At 38.7% G+C, this 22,409-nt stretch overlaps 1 protein-coding gene across 3 annotated transcripts in view; it reads left to right on the forward strand.

Annotated features, from left to right (window-relative positions):
- The window catches only part of HHAT (hedgehog acyltransferase), a 158,829-nt gene that overhangs the window by 91,158 nt on the left and 45,262 nt on the right, over positions 1 to 22,409 (forward strand). For all 3 annotated transcript variants that reach the window (XM_086460600.1, XM_086460601.1, XM_086460602.1), the window contains one exon: positions 2,504 to 2,648. In XM_086460600.1, coding sequence (XP_086316726.1) covers positions 2,504 to 2,648 — 145 coding nt within the window. The remainder of the gene's footprint in view (positions 1 to 2,503; positions 2,649 to 22,409) is intronic.

The following is a 22,409-nucleotide window of genomic DNA, read 5'->3' on the forward strand; positions in this document are numbered from 1 at the left end:
GAAGATTGTGGGGGTTTTTTTTCCATTTCTACTTAAAGCCATTTCTCTATAGAGTGGACAAATACGTTTGATAGACAAGGGGAGAGTGAAAGGTAGATCTAATGATAGACCGTGCTCTATAGATAAGCTACAACTCAATCAGAATTGATTAGCATGTGTAAGAAGAGGGGAAGTTTGGTGACTTAACAAAAAAGTTCGATCTAGCACGATCATAACTGCTGCTTTTTTAAACTTGACTGTTAATTTGATGGGAAGTTTTAGAACATTTTCTCTGTTTGTATGCACTTATGCATTCTGAAAAGGCGTATTTTTTCATATATGGGACTACGCATTCATAGCGTGCGTTTCAGGAGGAGACAAACTTAAGATGTCCTCTACGTGTGTGTGAACTGAAGGAGAATGTTTTGGAAGTCTTTGGGCAGCTTTGGAGATACAGACTACTGAAAAGGAAAAAAGTTGTTTCACTTAAGTAACTGTTGGTGTCTGTGAATATTTATATAATTATCTTATATTCTCTGCCCTTCTCCTATGATGCCCTAGTTTTCATCCAGAAACTTCAGAGGAAAAATCTCAGTCTCTGTTTTCGTACATTAATGGTTTTCACAGCATTGTATGGAAGATTGACTATTGCTGTATTGCGCATACAGCTGATACAGAGTACTTTTCCTTCAAGCTTATCTAGCCCCGTTTTTGTGCTCACTTAGACTGACTCATACACTAGATATAGTTCTGACTGAAGCTAACATTCAATTTACCAGAGATCTACTTTGCAGTAATATGTTTAAATTGTATTTTTATGCTTGTAACTGTCATTTGTTTGAAGATTTGTCGCTTTATAATCTAGCGGTTGAAACATTTGTTTTGATGCTTATAAAACTGGCAATTCAATTGTCTAGGAATGTCTTTTTAGGTCTCTTTTGAGCAGGTGTTTATGTTGTTTCAGGTATCTCAGCATGAATTCTGATCTGCAGCTATTAAAGATTAATTACTGCTCTTTTTCTGATGCTGCAGTCACAAGACTGTTTTCTGCAACATCAGCATTTATGACGTGAAAGCTGAGCAGCTCCTGATATTTTTCTTAGTTCCCATGCACTTGCAAATGCTTATCACTTCGCACAAAGCGTTCAGTCTTTTGCAGATTCAGGCACTACGTAAAGAGGCTTTCAGCCTGGGGCCATGATGAACAAGATATTTTTCCTTTATGCAGTAATAAGACAATATTTCCTTGTGATGTGCTATAATGCTTTTTAAAATTTGTTCTAACAACTGAATTTTGGAGGAAGCTAAAACTTTCTCATCCTTCTTTTACCATCTTCTTGCAGTCTTCATGCTGCACTTGCACCTGAGGTGATAATGCAAAATACAAATACAGATTCAGAAAAACGTAAACTACTATGCGGTGGAGAGAGACCTACTTTATTTGTATCATAAGAACAACAGTACCAAAAACTTTACAACAGATATTTATACTTCTCGAACATAAGCAGTAATATTTGCACAGAAAAAAAAATTGGAAATGCATGTGTGTTTATATCGTTTTTTATATGGAAGTATCTGTTTATTAAGACCCATTGCAATTACCAGTTCTGATCTGACTTTAGAATCTTTCAGTGAAGTCTTAGTAATCAACCAAAGTTATTAATGACTTCTGAAGTTGTTTGATCTTTTTGTACTGTTTGTTTTGTACTGGAGTGCTTTACTCCATTTTGGAACACATTGGATAGTATTATCCACCCCAGGAGCATGTTGTTACAGTTTACGTCCATCAGCAAAAAAATCACCAAGGAGTACATTTAATAAGAGAAGAATAAAGAGATAGAATATATAGAACCATGTCCAGTTCTGCACTTCCCACTACAAGACAGACATGGACATACTGAAGTGAGTCCAGCAAAGGGCCACAAAGATGGTGAAGGATACCATAAGAGGAGCGGCTGAGAGAGCTGGGACTGTTCAGCCCAGAGAAAGCTCAGGAGGGATCTTATCCATGTGTATAAATACTTAATTGTAGGGTGGAAGAAGGCAAAGTCAGGCTCTTCTCAGTGGTATTTAGTGACAGGACAAAAGGCAATGGGCACAAACTGAGATTCAAGAAATTCCATTTAAACGTAGGAAAATGTTACTGTGAGGATGGTCAAACACTGACACAGGTCACCCAGCAAGATTGTACAGTCTACGTCATTGAAGATATTCAAAACCTGATGGGACACTGTCCTGAGCTGCCTGCTCTAGCTGACCCTGCTTTGATGAGCTTTCTAGGTAACATCCAGAAGTTGCTTCCAACCTCAACTAGGACTCAACCCTGCTTTGTAATGTGAAGTCTACCCAAACTTAAATGGCATTGATGGGAGTTCTGCTAGATATTTTAAAAGCTTTGAGATCTGTTCCATAAGGATTTAAGCTTCTGTATAAAAGTGGTTTGATGTAACTACAATGTCTTTTTCTAATGTTGCTTGAAAATTTGTAGGGGTAACTTCATTTGCACCTTTGTTTTCCCCCTCAGGAGCGTTTCTTCTCGCCAAGAATTCGTCGTCGACTTCATGCTGTCCTAGCATCTGTTAGCACTTCAATGTTGATTTTATCAAATCTAATATTTCTTGGAGGAAATCACATTGGAAAAATCTACTGGAACAGGATCTTTATGGAAGGCAAGTTTATTTTTATGTGCTTTCTAGATAACAAAACTTTCCAAATATTGTCTTGGGTGGGCTCAGCCAGGTTCTTCTCTCAGTGCAGTAACTGGGAGTAACTTTTTTCTGTTCCTGGTCAAAACCATCAAATATCTGTCTGACAAAATCTGCGTAACTGTGCAAGCTGCGTGACTACAAAGAAACACTGAGTTTCTCCCATCAAATCTGGAGAGTTACCAGGCTGCTTTGTCAGTGAAATCACTGAAGATGAAATAATACATCTGTGACAAGTTAGCCAGGTTGGATTCTTTTTTTCTGCTCTGCATTTCATGTACATCAGTAAGCACAGGCGTACTAAAGCCAACCCCACAGACTCTGTGAAAGGTTAGTGAATAAGATCTGCATAATACAGCACAATCGAGCAATTAAGATTTTTTTGTAGTAGATCTGTTGTCAGGGTAGGAACCTTCTGACTATTGAGGACAAGGTTTGAGGACAGAGGAACTTGTGACAGTATCAGCCTGTGGTGTTACTGAATAAGCAGTATGCAGCACTGTGCTGTGAGCTGACTCAGGAGACAAATCTGGCTTTGATTTTTATTTTTTTTTTTTTTTGCCAGTGCTCAATGTAAGCAGGACCAGTTTTTTTCTTAGGTTCTTATTGCTGCCAGAGCCCCACATTGTCAAGTAAAGGTCTTGTAGAAGAATATTTCTTCTTTATGGGGGAAGTACTAATAGGTTTCTGTGCCTAGAAGCACTCTCCTATGAAGACCACTGCTGTCTATTGCTCCTTCATGCACTGTTTTCTCCTCTTGTTCATTGCAATGATTTAGAGGTCAGCTCTGGAGTTCCAAGGTCCTACTTAAGCACCTCAAAATGGAGAAAGTATGTCTTTCTCTTCAGAAGGGTTAGCAGTTGGCAGAATGCTGGGGTTTGCGTCTGATGGAGTATGATGTTTTAGCAAGTAGAACAGCATTTAATTAAACCAGATCAATTACTGATTGTTTTTCTAGGTTTGGTTTGGTGGGGTTTTTCTAATAGTTCTTTGATCTATTGCTCTGGATATAACTTGAGTACATATAGTTACTTCAGTATGATGTACCAGGTGTCTAAGATAGAAATAGCAAATTAATTTAGTAATTCACAGCTTTGTTTCCATGATGTGTTAATCAAATTAACTTTATTTTTAGAACGTAAAAGCTTTTGCTTAGTGCAGCTCATATTCACTAGTAGAAATCTCAGTGTAAGGCTTTGTATGTCTGTATCCTTAGATTACACAGATGATTGTGAGCATATCCTATTACTGAATTATCGTTCTGACAATTCACATGTACAAACCGAAACATCCATTAAGATTTTATTGCATCAATACTCCTGCTCTGTTGTGATTTTCCTACTGTGGAACGAATGCTGACCACTGAAGGCCAGTCAAATCCAGAAGGACTGTTCCAAACTGTGGTCTCTAATTTAAAGTAACTTTAAGTGCTGCTCTGTAGGAGATGTAATAAAAATCTACACATATATTTGGAGAATGTAATGCTAAAAGACAGATAAATAAGTTTATGTATAGTCTGCACTGTTATGGTGAATCCAGTTCATCAATATATTAAGACCAAACTGTATACTACAGTATATACTCTTTGATCATTCCTTTGTCAGGCCAAGGACAGATGAGATGATCTAGCTGCTTGTCTTCAATTCCAAGTTTTTGTCACTACCTTCATAAAAAATTAAACAGGGATATGTTTGACTTGTTCAAAGAAGTAAGGGTGGTAGTAGTGGGTGAGTGTTCTGTGAGGCAGGAGAGCATTTGGTTTGGGTTTTAATTTTGACGCTCTCTTTGTAGTGCGATGCAAGGAATATAAAGTTCCCATGCATTAAGATTTTCTGTTCTGTACTATGATGTTGAAGAGCTTTGAATAGAACAGATGTTGACCTCTCATCAGTGTTTTGTGAAGAGTACTCAAGCAATCTGGCAAGGGACCCCCAAACCTCTTCTCTATGTAATATCCAAATCTGTGTCCTTGCACTTGGTAGACAAAGTGATGTTGTAATGTCCAGTACATTACTAAGATCTGCTAGATGTGTATCTGGTTACTTTGAGTCAATAATTGTTAGCTTTGGGTCAAAAAGAGAGGATACTTGGTGAATTTCAGGTTAAAATTTTCAAAATAACATTCTTGCTCTATTTCAAGCCTTTTTGATCTGTTTGAAATTAATCTTACTTTGGTGCAAAACCCTGCTTACGTTTTCCACTCTTAAACCAAATCTAGAGAGTAGACATCTACATTTGGAGGACAACTCTAGGTTCTCAACAACCTGGGCAGCAGGACTTGAGGTGGGTTGACTGAGGTGGCAGAGGGCTCTGCAGAAATAGTGTGACACATAAAATCCCTCTGAGGTAAGGAATAGAGATCAAATAAGGAATAGAGAACTGGAAACAAAGCTGTCCACCTGCACATCAGCTGCAAAGAATAGTCAGTTCATTTCCTTTGTTCAAATCCCACAGAATTACGTCTACAAAGATTTGTACGTTTATGGATAGGAAGAAAATAGGAGAATAGATGCACATTTCACAGTTTGTAAATATAGTTGGCATTTGTGGATGACTAACAAAATTAGTCAAGAACATATGTGCTAAACTCAAGCGATAACATACATCTCAGAGCAGCAATCAGATCTCCAGGTTTAGGTACAGCTTTAGGTGGTGTGCATGGCATTTCCAGGTCTAGCAGGTAAAAGAACCTCAGAATATCAGTATTTTAAAACCCTAAATGCCCAGCATGTAGCACTTTCTGGTCAGTAATTATGAGGTCTAAAAACAGTGCTTGGAGAGCAGCTTCCCATTAGTATGTATGTGACTGTAATAAAAATTTAAAATGGCTAACTCTTAAAAGGAAGTTTTACTGAAGCTGAAGATGTACGAAATGCACTTCTAGTTTTGCTCTTTGGTTACTGAAGAGGATCTACTGTGTTCTTTTGTAAAGACTGAGTATTATAAAAAAAATCTATACAGTTGTCCGAGGGTGGGGAGGAACAGACATGGCTATGAAAGTGGTTAAACCCCGGAACAATATAGTCAGTGCAAGGAGGACCATGCAAGTGAGCTACCTTTGTTATCAAAGCTTGGTGGGTTGCTTTCTAGGATTTAGATGAAGTTGTTTCTCACTCATGGTAAGCTTTGGATGCTGCAATGCCACTTGCCATGACATAGTTATCTCTTCTCTTTTCCTGGAATTAGTGCTTGACTGATATTCAAGCTGTTTTGCAGCGCCTTAGCAATGCTTTATGCAGCTCCCGTACCATTGACAAGGAAAGCTTGAATTTGAGCATGCCAGGTAGCAGTATCTTTTAGCATTTGCTTTTCTCTTGTGAAAGATAAATTAAATTTATCTGGCTTTAAAATGAATTTCTGTGCATCATTAAAATCACTATTGTCAAAATTATGAGAGCTGGGGCGGGGGTGTCTTGTATGTATATTTGTTCTTAAATTTGTTCTCAGTGTTCAGATCAGCCTTAGTGCTTGTTTTTAAAACTTAACTTGGCCCCAGAAGTTATTTACAAAGAAAAAAGTTTCTACAACAAGTATTGGCTGTGACTTTTTTAGTAAGGTTTTTTCTTATATGAGACAGTGTCATTCTAATAAGAAGGCAGAAGAAATGTCTTCTACATAACAAATTGGTTTTAATCCTGTATTCAGAATAATTAATCAATACTTCAAAAATGAGAGGCTCCAACGAGGGGGTTTCTTTTTGGAAGGGCTCTCTCCTATGACTGGCACTGTGCAGTGATTTTGGTTAAGAGGCTGAATTATCTTAGCAAGCATGGCCAAAGGCATTAAGCTGGGAGGGGACACAAGTATATTGGGTGATAAAAGTATAAGATGCTTCCTGCTTTTTCTCTGGTTTGCAAGAGCCCAGATCAATGAGGAAGGTGCACATTGCATGTCAGGTATATTTTATTTTGAATAGCTGTCTGAAAATTGGACAGCAATCGTTTAGCTTAACTATAAACCAGTACTTTAACTGTCCAGTTTACCTTGCTAAATTGAGGAGTGCTTCTCTTGAGGGCAGTTCATCACACATACATCTGTCTTGGCATGGAGTGAGATTTATTGTCACTTGTCATTGGGTTCAGAGGCATTTGGTGCAGGTTAGTTTAGATTAGATTAGAAATCCAACCTTTGAGAAGATGTCCTTTAGTAGACATCCAGCTAAAAGTGAATTTCACCCCTAGTTAGAAATTATTTACTGCAGGACTACAGAACAGCTGGCTGGGCAGAAGTCCTGCGATAAAGGGTATCTTATCTGACTGCTCTACCAGATTGCAAACTTTGTGCATCAACAGCATCATACCACTTACAACAAAAATAGACTGTACACCGAGGTGCACTGACAGCAGTGTAAAATGCATAAAATAACCTCTTCTACATGATGTTCTGAAGGTTAAAGTTAAAATATGTCCAGTTTCAGTTACTACAGTTTAAAAAAAGTAATAATGATCTAACAATTAGGCAGAGGGAAACTGGCAACATGATTGGAAGTTTAGGAGCCATGACCCTGAAATAAATAGTATTGATTTGCTTTGAGAGGAAAGTATTGAGGGGAGAAACAGGTACATAGAAGTTTCTGCAAAGATGTTAAGCTGTTCTGTGTTGCCAGTGAGGTCAAGAGAAGAAGAAAAACTGTAAAATGTAGCAAGGAAGCTTTAGTTGAAGTGAGAGAAACTTTCAAACCGTAAGGCATGGAGTGTATTGAAACTCATTACCTAGGTAAGATGTTGGATTGCCATCTTTAGAGGACAGCCTCCATGTAGACAAAAATCTGTCAAGCAATGTAGAAAATAATGATTTCATTGTGCTGTAGGAGGAACCTCTGAATGGCCTCCAGACTCATTCCAAGACCTGTTTTCTCTAGGTGGTTTATCAGCAGATATAGCTGTTTACATGGAAGAGAAATCTGTGTACAGGGAAGCAGGATTTCACTTTATATTTATATCTTTCTTCAGTAAGTTAAGGACCGTGCTAATGTACAAAAATGCAGTTTCAGTAACATTTTGTAATGGTTTCTTTTTGAAATTTGATAATCTGTTGGGGGAAAAAAGCCCATAGTGCTGTGGCTGAGGTGCAACTTAGTGGAAGTCACGGTGCCATTTTAAACTATCGACAAATACTCTTATGGAGAAGTCTGAAATTATTTGCTCTTTCATACTTGCTGTTTTCTTCTAGCGTTTAGGATGAAATGCATGGTGTTGTTCATGAATATTTCATTAAATAAATTTCTGAGAGCATCTAAAACCGATTGTACTATGCAAAACTACAGCTGATTCCTCAATACCTAATATTTGTTCACTAACTGAAGATGGTGAAGCCTTTATTTTGCCTCCAGTTTTCTCTTTCGGCTTGCTTTGAAGCAAAACTAGGCTTTATGCTGATCAGGATTCAGTTATTTTAATTTATAGGGAAAAGACATTTTCTTGTCACTACTAGGCGATTGCCTGACCTGCTTTATGGAGGCAGAAAACCTTTGGACTTCTTCACAGCTGTGCAGCACTACCTCACATTGTGTTTCACAGGACATCTTAGACATTGATTGGCAAGTGGGAATTTCCATGATAATAGCATACAAGATTCAGAGGTTTGAGTGAAGCAAAGAGTTTGGTGTAACATGTTTGGTGTAACATGCATAAATGTGGAATTTTTGGCAGATAAAGTAGACCATTATCTTAGGACATGAAATTAAAATGATGGTGTTTGCTAGTTACGCTATATCACGGTATTGAAGATTATTCTCAGAATTTTATGTAAATCACATAGTGAATGAATTGAGAATTGAAAGGGTATCAAGATCCTTCAAGGCATCGTCCTGGACTGCTGTTACCTTTAGAGGTTTTGCCATTGATTTTGGAGACAGTGAAATTAGGTCCCTTTTCTACAAAAAAAAAAAATCACTTGTATATTAGTGGTTGAGATGCCTTTCTACATTGAACAACTAAATCATTCAAAATCTGCAAGTTACTTACTGTTTAGCTCCATGGCTGTGCCAGAGGTCAATAACGAAAAAAAAAAAGAGATTCCTATAATGGTTCTTTTATGCTCTAGTCTGGCTCGTGTAAGATGTTGTCTACCCCTTAGATATGTTTCTGATCGTATGCCTCATTTGTTGCAATAATATGTTGGAAAAATGTCTCAGGATGATCCGCAGTTAATATGACAGCACCTGTCCTTTCTGAAACCGTCTAAATATTGCTAGTTAGCTTAGTTAACAGATTTAACAAATTTTAAGAGCTAAAGGAAGCTAACAAAAAGAGTCGGAGCAAAGTAGTTAGAACTTAGTATTAAGCAGGGTTTTGTTGGACTTTTTAACTCTGAGGTGTTGCCAGATAACATACAATGATGTATTAGGAGCCATATTGCACTTGAACAACTTCTGAGACTGGTAGCAGCAATATTGGTAAATATCTAGATATGAAGGGGTTTATAGGTGCAGGAGGAATGAAATCATGTAGCGAAGGACCTGGAAGGAACCCGCAAGACCTGTCAGCTGAGGCCTCCCTGTGACTGTGTAATATTTCGCTGTCCATTGTGTGCATCTGTTGCAAAGCCTTCATTCAAATTTCTTTGCAACTGAAAGAAAAAGGAAGGCTGCTTCAGTGACTGACTGTTCTGAGTTATCGTTTGTGTTTTCTGATGGCCCTTGTTTTGACTTGGAGGCTTCTTCTGTAGGGTAGCTGGCATATGGTCTTCCAGTGTTCCCATTCCTCCAGATTTACACCTTCACTGAGAAATCTCACTTGGTACTGATATGCATTAAGGTCTTTTTTTCCAAAAATACATTTATGAATGCTCTATTGATGGATTGCGTCATTTAGACAAATATTGCATAGTGGCAGGAATAGTACTGAAGATGTCACATTTTTCCAAATGATTCATTGCACAATGATTCTTCATGCACAAAGGAAACTTGTTTTTATAATCATTAGTGTGACCTTGCTTGGTGGGTGCAGTTCACTTTTTTTTGCAACTCCTTCACCTCCCAAAGGATGAGAGCTGTATAAAAGCAAGTATTCACACGTTTTTGGAGGGCTTTCTTCAGAGTTGAAATAATAAAGCGTGTTCTGCCATTTTGTGTTGAAGCGCGTTGGTTTGAGCCTCCATTCCGTGTGAAAACTATTGGAGCATTGCCATGTTTAAATTCAGCTGTTGCTGTTGAATCTCCGTAGTTTACCATTTGCCTTTACAATCTTAGGACCTGATCCTGCAATCATATCGATGCAGAAAGATCCTTCTGTCTAGAAAGTCCCAGAACATGTGCAGACATGTCTGCCAGGATTAATAGGATTGCAGGGTCAGAATCAGTCACAAAGAACCTGTCTCATGTACAATGTTAAAGCCTTTATTGTACATATGACATGTACAAGAACAAAAACTGCAGGGAAGTCTACACTATGGCTGCGTGTGCAGAGTTCACTGTTGTGCATTACGTTGCACGTGACTTACAGAACAAGTAAACTACACTGCACACAAAAAACAGGGGTGTCGCTCATGGATCGCGCTGCCTTCTTGGCAGTCTACAGCTCTTTTTATAAAGACAAGAAGTTTGCTACTTAAGGAACTTTGCTGATCACAGCAAAATGCCCCCAGATTTGCAATGACTTGAGCAAGGTTCATACAACCTTTTTTTTTTTATTATTTTTTATATGACTGAAATGATGCCAGTAAAGTGTGGGATGGTATGATGAGCAGTTGGTGTGGTGGCTTGGCCAAGTCCTTCCTTACAGATGTAACCCTGCTGGTAGGTAGCAATGAGCTTAGTGTGGGAGCTGGAATGAATGATATCACTAGACATGCATGTTCTGCTGGTGCAGCAGGTATGTGCTGTTTTAGTGTAGTCTTTCAGAGGCTAAAGAGGAATGTGTAGACAAACTCTTTGTCTTAAACTTAACATGAACATAAAAAATAAAACTAGTTTTTTATTCATGAAGCTTAAAATTACCATGACTTCATGACTGCTTGTCAACACGTAATTCAGCTTGTAATTCCTATAGCAGAGCTCAAGTAAAAGGGTGGGAATGGTTTTAAAATTCATGGGAGAACTTTTTTCTTAAAAATATTCTTGTAGCACCTCTAAAAGAATCTTTCTCGTTTGGGTCCTCATGAACATAACGTACAATGACAGACGTGTAAAAGGCCATGTGGGAATTCCCCTGGGAACCACATTTTCTTGAAAGTGTGCTTTGGAAATTGCTAACAAGACATGAACTGTGCTTCTCATTTCCCCTGTGAGTTGTGTCTTAACTGGTTGGGACTGGGGCTGAGGGCTGCCAGTGTTGTTGCTTCCAGAAGCAATACTGGAAGATGGGAGTGTGGTTATGCCAGATGTTTTTTGTCATGCATGAACATCAGTAGTAATTTTTGAGGACCATTAGCTTGCTTTTCCACTCCAGGCCCTACTTATCCTCAGTGTTAAGGAGAGAGGTGTGATTTTGGCCATACCTTGCAGAGGAAGAAGTGTAGGGACCCACACTGACCATGACTGTTTCTCTTCCCTGCCATTGCACTTGCTAGTTCTTGCCATGCAAAATAGCCCCGCCAAGAACCTCAGGAGGGCACGGGATGCTCGTAGTTTTTCCTTCTCGTTCCCCTGGGGGTTTTTTGCCATACATAGCAATGTATAAATTACAGCAGTGTGAAATACTTGAACTGCTGTTTTATACTTTCTGTGTCACTGTGCTTATTGAGAAATTTATACATCAAGGAACTCATGGATGTGGTGGCATGTATGTAACTGATTAGTAAAAGCCGTAACTTCAGCTAAGACTTGCAATCATCGAGAAAAGTTCTCTGAAGAATGATGCAATCTTTTTCTTTTCTCTTATTCAGAAATTTCCAGGAGTCTTGTAGCTGCTACTTCTTTCTCATCATTGAATCCCATTTCTTCCTTCTGTCAGCTCCTTACATCTGTCTTCAGATTTGAACTAGTTCTGACTCTTTCACTTTTTTCAAATGCTCATTGAGAGAACAGTTCCCAAATACCAAAAGTAACTATCTAACGGCAGGAACTGGAACACCAGCTGTATTTAGCTTTGCAATCATTGAGACTTTCATGACAACTTTCTATGTTGTTTATTTCCTGAAAAGTGATGTTAAAACAGCATTGTGGGGTTCCACAATTACTGCCACTTGGAGCCTGCTAGATCAAATTTTCTCATCTTATAGGGGAAAAAAAAAAAGACACTTTTTTACCAAATGCCAGCCCTGCGTGTCAGCTTGAGATCAGAAAATCAAACTGTGTTCATTCTGGCTTTTGCATCTCTAGCAGCAAAGTCAGAGAAGTTCTTAACAATTCTGTTGTGAGGGTTCATGGGCCACAGAGGAGGCAGATTGTCTTCTAAAAGTTGTTGCCTGTGCAACAGGAATGAAAAACAGGTGAGAGCTTATTTTTCTAACAGAGGAAACTTGACAGGAGATTTTACTACACTGTAGCACAGTTCTGCTGCAGAAGTAGGCAACAATGTTGTTTTGTTCATAATTCTGTTCTAGGTTCATAAGCAAAGATAGTTGCCTCAGACTATTTTAGCACCTTTCTTTTTGTCTCTGGATGTGTTTATTTCAATCATCCTTAAACAGCAACTACTTTAAAAAACAGAAAAATGAAAAGAGTCCTGCAAAAAATTGACTGATTTGATTAGGCCTTGTCTCATTGTCTTGACTGTTGGCTTTTTGGGTAGGGTTTTGGTTTGGGGTTTATTGGGGGTTTTTTTGAGATGGAGAGAGCAAAACATTGTACCCATATTTGATAAAATTTAGACTTACACCCTCATGAATGCTGGCAGAAATGTCTTCTAGCTTCTGATATTAATGTTTCTTATTAAACTCCATGCTGTGGCGTGTTTTGTTAGTGCACTTGGCCCCAGCCTACAAGGATCTGAAACTGCAGAGTTGGGATTTAGTTTCATGCCCCGCTTGGAATATATGCAACTTTAGGTGGACTTGATCAAACCCCTATGAGAAACCGCTCCATATGGTGGAGCAAACTTAGCTCTGATGTCCCTGTGGAAGCACCATGAGGGCAGAAGTGTCTCTTCTTCCTAAAGAGCTGGGATTTTTTGCTCGGTGTTAGACCACTCCGTTGATAATCTTGCTGTTTAGTGTGGCACCTGTAAAGGATGGATGAGCAGGGAAGCATGTGTCTCTGCTGCTACTTTGGTCTCTTTGGGCACTGCCTTCCCCTGAGAAAATGGAGAGCTATCTGCCTCTGACTCCTAAAAGCTCGGTTCTGTCTGCTGCAGAGGCTGCACCCCTGGGCACAGTGCTCTCCAGTGCTGTCATGTGTGTGCCTTCTGATGACAGTTTGAATACATGGGTTTGAAGTGCATGGCGCAGGTCTGCTGAAGCTCTGCGAGACCAGATCGAATTAGGGTGCTAAATGGCACGGTTCCCAGACTTAACTTCAATAATCCTAGAAACGTTACATTTTTCTGTTAGTACACGTACGTGTGTGTCTACGTAACAGAATGTAGCTGAGATAATAGACTAAATAAATGCAAGAATTATAATGTCTTAAATCCAGTTGTGAAGTCAGAGATCATCATAAGTGTTCCCAGTTATTGTTACAAATGACATCTGATGCTTGCTTTTCATTCCATAGTGAAATAATTATAAATTTCAGAGCAGGGAAGTTCCTCAAGAATGTTTCTTCCGAGAAAGTAATGGACTTCTAATATTAGGGTAGTTTTTATTTAATAAAGTGTCTTTATCTTTCCATATACTCACTTATTGTTTCTAAATTTCCTAATTTAAGAAACCCAGTTGTGACTTGTTATGTTGCAGATGTCTTCCTAGGTGTTGAATTTTCACTGTTAGTAGATTGGCTTAAAAGCCAAATACAAATGTCTTAGCCCTCCATGCTTTAACAAGATCTGTTTTATTTCTGATAGTTGATGAGATACGCGTCTTTTTTCCACAAATCTCTTGTCAAAGCAGCCAGACCTGTGAATTCCTGCCCACTCTACTAGTTAGCAGTAAATGGTGTGAATCATTTGTAGCTACAGAGTAGCACGCCAGTGTTTAAGCATTGTAAGCAGAAAATGTGCTTTGTTAATAACTGATTTAGACTTTTTTTAAAGCTACTTATTTTTCCAGCTTACATGCAAAAATCGATAACGTGATAGGGTTTTTTGTACTGTTAACATCTGTGCTCCTAACCATATAACAACATTGGACTATAGATTTTTATTACTTCTGCCCTCTTTCATTTGTGTTTTATTAGACCCACAGCTAAGCCTTCTATCAAATATAATAATCCTTCTGCAAATTCTAACCTAGGCTTTGAAGCAATCCTGGGAGAAGAGTGACTTGTGTATTATAATACAAATTATCCATGAGAATACTCCCGAGGGTAGGACTTTCATGTCTGAATGAAGATTTATCTTGCATCTAGATTGGACAAAACTTCAAATCTTGCTACTTGTTTGGAGTGTTGTTGTAGGAGAGGATTGTTTGTCTCTTTAGAAATAGTAGTAAAGTGTTCCTGATGTAGTTGCATTGTTCAGAAGGAAAAATATCATCTTTAGTACTACTTAACATAGAAACCTGCAGGTTAATGTGCATCCTGCAGTGAGGAATAGTTTGCAAATAACTGAAAATGTTTTAAACTTGATTCTTGTGACCATAATGCTGTGCCAGCCCCTCTGTCTGTTAGTACTATTTATAGGGAAGGCACCTTCTATATAACAAATAGTTTATATGTAAATAGTTGAAAACGAGTTTATCAGAGAATCTTAATGTTGTCCAGTTGCTATTGCTTTGATTTAAAATGCTTAAATCAGTGATCCTTGTTCTAGCGTGTCTGTTCCATGTGGCTGGGAATGTTTTATCTGTTCCTTCATTGCCGTATATAAAAACTGCCTCAGTTATGTTTTTAGTGTAGCAAGTCAGAAATTAAAAACATGTGTGGAACAAGGTAATCTTAAAGACACGGGCTCTGTTCATTACAGCTGAAGTCTAACATATGGGTATCTTACTTTTTTACTCCACTACTGAGACAGGAGACTATTTGCTTATTCCTGCCCAAATAGCATGTTAAATGTTTAACAGTCAACCTGTAAAATGAGGAAGATGAAATGGCTGAAAAACTCTAGAGAATTGCTGGTGGCATGTACAGTCTTTCACCTTAGCTTAAGTTTGAATTTTTTCCAGGTCAGGAGGAACTGAGAGTTTGTACTATCCAATGTTTTTGTCTTTTTTTTTCTGTGCCTCTGGTGCATGAACTGGGAAGAAAGGTTTGGATAAAGTTGCTGTTGTTTAGCAGGAGCTCAGTATCAAGGGGGGTCTGCACAGTGCTGTAGCAGTGGAATAAGCCTGGAGACTGAACTCTTTCTCTTGTTGGTAGTTTAGCCATTTGAGACTGCAGCTATTGCATAAAAGCTACGAAAGAAATCGGGGATTCATTTTTTTGTCACACCCCAGATGTGCTAGAAGGAGTATTTGCATGGCGGTTTGGATATTACTTCCAGTAGCAAAAGCAGTCTCACTGTAGCTGATCTTATTGCTAGCCTTACTGAAGATGTCCTAGCAGAATGAGATTTTTTCCAGCTTTTTCTTACACAGATTGGTTACTGCTTCATCAGAAATAACAGAACTGCATGACAAATACAGGAAAGTGACCCTGTGAGTCACCACATAGAGCCAAAAGAAGGCTCATAGAGACCCTCAGGGGAAAACCATCACTAAAGCCCTGATGTAAAACCATCAGTATCCCCCAAAGAGCCTTCTAACATTACTTGACTCATAATTCTGAGAGCAGATTACTGATTTGAGCAACTTCTTTTTGTCCGTATGCCAAAAGCCCTCATAGTGCTTACTGAGGTGTATAAACAGTGTTGTGCCCAGTTTAATACAACTCTCATAGTGTGATTTGGTGAATGTTGAATATTAAGTCAGAGGCACAAGGAGATGGAGAAATTGTGAATCTGAGTCCTATTCACTGAATCGTCCTTCCATGAAAACATAGTGGTTATAACTTGGGCTGTATAATTAATACCTTGTTGCAGGCCAGCCATGTGATACACTGCTTATGGCTAACCTTGCCAGTGGAGAGGAGGGGGTTCGTGCTAGACTTGGAGCATCTGTCTTCATTTTTCTTGGGTGACCATGTAGGAGAAACAGAGAAAGCAATATTTGTTAGTTAGTTGGGACTAATTCAGCTATTGCAAGCAAGCTGTGGCTACAGACCCTCAAAAGTATTTTGAAAGATGCAAATATTCTTTCAGCATTGTGGCAGACTGTCATGTGGACTGAGTTTCAGTACATTGGCCAGTCCTGGCACACTTGAGGGTCTGTCTTCTGTGGTATCATGTGTCTTTCTAGCTCTCAATACCAGATGCTTGGGGGGGTGGGGGGAGGAAAATGCGCAAGGAACAGGCCAGGTCCGGAGAGTGCAGGACAGGAAAAGCTTTTGTTGCAGTGAGACCCAGTACACACCTCAGTCTGAGCAGTGCGAGCTAGGAGGGACAAGGTTGTATAAACATGGTCCTTTTGCTTCTCCTTTAGTAGGACTGTGGAAGCTCTTGGCAGGCATGAAAGCTACTGGTGCCTCATTGAAAATCTGGTCAGTGAATGTGTTGCTGACTTTGACTACAGTGAATATCCTCATGCATAGGGCAGGACGTAATTGCTGGGCAATACTGCATAATTGCATAGGGCAGTACATAATCTACACCCCCCCTGGAACAGCAGGTTTTAATTTCTCTTATGGAATTGTGGAAGCAGTCATTATTTCATTATCTTACAAATATGTGTTTGGACTCTACACTCCTCTGCTATTGACAGAGGAGTCAGATACTTTGGCTTAACTACAACTGAAGTGATAGAACAACAAAAGACAAAAGCTAATTAGTATTCTTTTGACTGCTGCTCTGAAGGAATGGAGCTGTATTCTCAGCTCCTTCTTAAGCTCCAGTGGAGATTAGAAGACAATGAGTACGAGTGAAGGCAGAAAAGAAGAAATGGAAAAAAGGCAGATCCAGCCAAGAAAAAGGTCTGGTCTAAGTATTTCTCCACACTGCAAATTCATACAAAATAAACCTCAAAGAGAGAACTGAATTGAAGCTTACTCTTGTCTTTGCAGATTTCTTCCATGGCTTTTTCATAGGCTGTCACACTTTCTTTGCTTGGAGAAATGCTCTCATCCAGTTACTTTTACTGGACTGGTTTGTGGAGCAGACAGTCCCACTGCAAAGTAGCACAAAGAACATGGATGGTGTATTGTGTAGTGCAAGATACCAGTGGGATCAGCAACTCACTGCAAGAGCACATTCTGCTGAATGAATAAGTTATACCTACTTAAAAATGTAATGTGAACCAACACTTTCAATCTCTAAAAGCAGAGTGCAGAGTCACATCTCATGGGTGGCTGCTTTAGCTTGTGTGGCTGGCACTGACACAGCTGCCAAGGGTAACCTGAGCAAGGGGACTGACCTTGCCACTGTAGTGCAGCTAGTACGAACTGTAGAGTTAGGGGCAATTTTTTTTCTTTTTTTTAATGCTGTGTAAAAGCTTCTGTAGCACCAGGAGCAGTTCGGAGCCTCTGATGAAGATCTAAACCTGTGAAATTATTGACATGTGCCATCTGAGGTACTAATATATCCAAGGCAGTGCTGTTCTGACTTTGTCCAAATTCTTGTTCATCCCTTCTCCTCCAAGTTTTAAAAGGATTCTTTTTTCTTTTTCTGTTTTTCTTTTCTTCTTCAACACTTTCAATCATTGTGGCTATTCTAATGGGCTTTGCTGGCAGTTGTCTCTGTAGTTGACAGTCATCTGGAAAAGACATCTCCTGAGGCTGCAGGATCATGAGGCAAGTGTTAAGGAAGTGCATCAAGGCAGTTAATAGTTTAATTCTTTTCAATATGTATAATAGCATGTAACCATGAATTCCACTTACCAAATCCAATAGATATCCAAGAACACTTTGTTTGAAAGACCGCTTTTTATGGTAAAAGCTTCAGTTCAGCTTAATACTGGGTTTGATGTTAGACTATAGCCCTTGTTTATTTGTAGATACTGAGATGCCAGAGCACAGGGTCCATTAATGCAGCTCATGAACTGCATGCATGCTGATTTTTATTTGAAATGTAAACTGAATCTTTTCTGATCACCGTTAATGTCACCTAGAGAAATCTACCCAGCCTGCAAAAGTTGCTTCAGCTGGAAACGGATAGGGTTTTTTCTTATCAAAGTTGGTTCTCTCAAAAGAAGTTGGGTGGACAGGAGAGAAACAATATATACTGTCTGTGGCAATATCCCTCTCTGTATGTTCTTTCTCCAATTCCCTCAAAAACAAACCAAACAACTAGTGGAGTGAGCCTTTCTTATCATTATTATTAGCAGAGCTGGCTTCAGAAAAACATACATGAGTTTGACATTTTGCTGAAATACTGTAAGACATTAGTGAGGCTTTGTGTTTAGCAGACGGTGTACTTGCAAGGCACGAAAGCAGGCACGTTGCCCTAATTTTGTTCTTTTGTTCATATTGTAATCCTTTTAAATCCTTTTTTTAATCTTTTCCAGGGAAGAATTAAATGCTTGACTATTTTTGTGACTGCTTTTATTTTTGTTAATTCTTTGTTAGATTGTTCTTTTTCACAGTTTCAGATTTTACTGGTTGGTCATTGGAAGACATCAGAATTTACTCTGGGCTAGAGGATGTGTGATGGGTGGCCTGTCACTCTTGGCTGGCTGGCAGACTGACAGTGATATTGCTCTGCAATAATTGTCACAGATCAGTGATCATTTAGGATATCATGGATTTTGTGGGTCACTCCCCCCTCAATCCCACTATCACCCTGAATGTGTCTTGATATAGGAGAATAAGAATAGTTTGAGGATGTCAAAGAGCAGACAACTGCCTAAGGAGACTGAGTAGCATACAAGTGATTAAGGAAGTGATGTATTTGGCATTGCTATCATTATGGTTTGGATAACATATTCAGGAGGAAGTAAATCAGTAATAGGATTTAAGCAGCACAAAAGGAGATTTCAGTATAATAAATTACATTCAGAAAGGTGTTAGCAAATATCTATAATATTACAGGAGCAGGAGGATTTTTGTGTGAACTACAAACAACACAAATTTTTAACTCTGAGCACTGGATTGGTGCAGTATCTGTTGAAGATGGCATTAGTGCTTTGCATTACTTTCATCATTCAATCTACTCCTGTAAGGAACTGCGTAGGTTTTCCCACTGTGTAAGAAATACCAGTTATTCATCAGTCCTTTGCTGGCTCCATGGAGAAGCTGATAACTTCATGGCACCTGAAATTATCTATATCACTCCTCACCAAATTTGCTGATTGTTTCATTGAAGCAAAGAGCACCAATGTGAAATCTTCAAGCCCCACAACTTGCTAGTTTTCACAGAAAGGAACTGATTTTCCCTCTTGGCATTCTGTCTCTGCACAGTTCCTTCTGTTTTCAAAATATTTTGGTTTTCTAGTGAACTACTTGGTGTTCTTCAATACCTTCTTGTGAATCACCTTACTAAAAGGCTACTGGAAGCCTATGCATGTGAAGCATGATATTTGGGGTTCCTTCATTCCCTGTCTTGGTGTTGCAATAATTATGACAATTTTCCTGTGTGGAACTGTGCAGCCTTAATCATTGAAGATGTCTGGAAATCAGTGAACCAATAGGATCATTTTCACATGTTTGCTGGGTACATATATAGGATTTACCAGTCTGTGACATGTGCTATTTTCCTCCTTGTTATACATGAACGTATTGGTTGAGGAGAAGGAGACCTGAATTGAGTGCAGACACTCCATCATGCACTAGAAAACGTGATTGAAAACATGCATTGAGTAGATGGTTGTAACTGCGTGTGCTCTCTCTGTGTCACATGTGGAGTTGGCTAATTAGGCCCAGGACCTAAGGCAGGACCTTCAAGCAGATGTTCTTGCTATTTTTTCCATGTGACTTTCCATCAGTCTTTATTTTATGTTGTCTCCAGGTCTCTTATAATTCTTACTGGATGCTTTCCAGTATGCCCACATGCTCAGGTTAGGTAACCTAGTGATGCTGCAGAAATGCAGTATTTATATTTCATTAAAATCTCAGTCTGGCTTCAGTTAGAATGGAGTGATTTCAAGTTCAAAGCTTCGATTTCAAATTCATTGAAATACCTACCCACGCAGAATTGGTTTGACTGCAATGATATTCCTGTTGCCTAAGAGAGAAGGGTAAAATGCCTACCTGGCATCATTCTACCATAGGCTAATTTCAGGTAATGAAGATAAACCAGGTTTATTTTATGAGTATAGTCAGGTGCTTGGTCAAAAAAGTTCTAATCACAGTCCCAGAGCTGTTGTAAAGAGAGGCTGACTGAGTATTTCAGTTTACCCTGAACAGATTAGAAACAGGTTTGCTTATGCCATTGCTGGCATCAATTTTACTGAGATAGAGTAGGAGTGCTCACATGGTCATTACTGCATTTGCTTAATTAAAATGAGCTGAAAACATACCTTTTCATTAGACCAATATTAAGCTACAGTTTAGGTAAAAGCAGAACAGAATAAGTATTGAATATTAGCACCACTGTAAATATGATCCAAATAGATACATGTGTTTATAACTACACAAAACACTAAACTCAAATGGCACTGCCACTTTTCCTTTTACTTAAATGATGGAAAACATGAGATAACTATCACAGATAATTAATTGCTAATTTATACAAAGCAGCTTCTAAGGGTGATCAAGTCAGGTAGAAGTTTGCTTTTAATCTTGTCCGACATTTCTTAATGTTCAAGTCCTCAAACAGGATGAGGAGCGTTAAAATGGTAAATGTGTTTTATGAGGTGCTCTGAAGTAACTTTCTTACACGTAACTTTGCTTGAATTTGCTGTGCTGGCATTGCTTTTTACATTTTGTAATTTTTGTTTGGTTTCTTTGTGGTAGCAATAACCTCCTGCCTTATTGGTACTCTCCAGGTCTTACAGGGAGTAGTGGCCAATGATGAATTCACTGTGCTTCTTGCTGTTTCCATGTAACTCATCTGAAATGTTATCGATGTGCTCCAGGATTTAATCTTTTTCCTTTTGCAACAGTAATTAGTTTTCTGCGTTTGTCTCTAAATTTGTTCTGCTACAAATTTCTGTTTCTTAAAATAATCTTTCTGTTGCAATGTTTTAAATTTTGATGGTTTTTACAGCTTGTCTGTGTAGAAAAGTAATGACAAAATTCCAAACTAAGGAGTCCTCAATTTAAAGTGCTAGAGTTTCTACAGAATAGCATATTCCTGGTGAGTGCTACTTAGCAGATAGCCTCTCCATTCTTTATTATATTTCTAGTGAAGCGCAGACATTGTTTGGCCTCCAGATCATAAATGTAAACTGCTTGTCTGGCAATTGAGCTCTGGTTTCTTTTAATCTGGTTCTAATAGCATGGCATTTTTCTCTTGAAAAAGGAGGAAAAAACAGTTTTCTGGAGACATGGCATGGAGTTTTTTATCCCAACAAAGGGTTTGATACCCCATGACACTGAAGGACACACAGAACTAATATGTCTTAGACAACCTGGATTATGGCAAGTGAAAAAATAGCTCAACAATGTTGGATGTGAATGAGGGGCAGGTGAGTGGGAATTTGTGGGGACTCGAGTGAGTTTTCTGCTAAAAAACGTATATTTTTAAATATATTTCATTAGAAATATTGTCATCTTTGTCACCTCAGACAGGCGGCAAGTACATTTTTCTTGTAAAACAGTTCTATTCTGACTTTTGGCGCAATATTGAAGAATTCCTATAACTACACCATGAATAGATACCCATGCTAATGCAGCAGGTTGGTTTGATTTGTTGTTTTTATTTTTCTCTAGACTTGCAAGCATATGGGAATTCTTTTCAGAATATGAGTTTAACATGAAAATAACCACAGAGGGTTTGTTCTTTTTTCAAATAGTTTGTGTCTGTCTGGCACATCTGTCAGGTGTGTAGACAATCAAGAGTAGAACCTTAAGGCATTGAAACTGCTCCCCGCTAGTTGTGGTTTGAACTTCAGGTACAGTCTTTCCTTGTAGTGCAGGAAGAAAAACTTGCTAGGGGATGAGGTAGTGTATTTGGGTCATTATGCTGAATATATGTTAAGCAAATGACTCTACACAAGAGTGTGTATGTGGAAGTCATTCACTGAGGCCGTGCTTTCTCTGCGTCTTCATATTTGCAATCCAGTCTGTGTGGTTGCAAAAAAAGGCAGGAAGCTCATAGCAAACATACTGTCCTGTGGTGGTTTTGTTGGGGTTTTTGTTGGCTTTTTTATTTTTTTCTTTTTTTTCTCCTTTTAAAGCAGGCAACAGTTAGTGTTAGACCATTTCAAAAAGTTGCTATGTACAAACCTTTATTTTTTTTCCCTGGTGATTCAAATTAAAATGCATAAATGAAATTGAATTGAAGCTGAAGTAGAATGTGCATTGAAGAAAAAGGCTTTATTCCATAACTTAAAAGAAGAAGCTGTCAGTTGTATAGCTTTGCATACTGATATGATCATTACCATGTTTGGATTGCTCCAGAATGCTGTATTAGGATCTCAATTTTGGGGTGCCTGTCATTTAGCTATTTTGCTTAATGGCAAAGTTTAAGAGGCAAAATCCGCTTTCCTTCTGCTCTTGTCACCATCCTGCTATTTGGTATAGTTTTGACCTGCAATAACTAATTACGGTTCTTCAAGGACACTTAGGAATTCTTCTTCCAAGTTTCTGTTGTTTGCGTTTCTCCCAGAATGTCAAGT

Source organism: Leptosomus discolor, chromosome 2 (assembly GCF_034619465.1).
Source record: "Leptosomus discolor isolate bLepDis1 chromosome 2, bLepDis1.hap2, whole genome shotgun sequence".
Taxonomy (NCBI): Eukaryota; Metazoa; Chordata; class Aves; order Leptosomiformes; family Leptosomidae; genus Leptosomus; species Leptosomus discolor.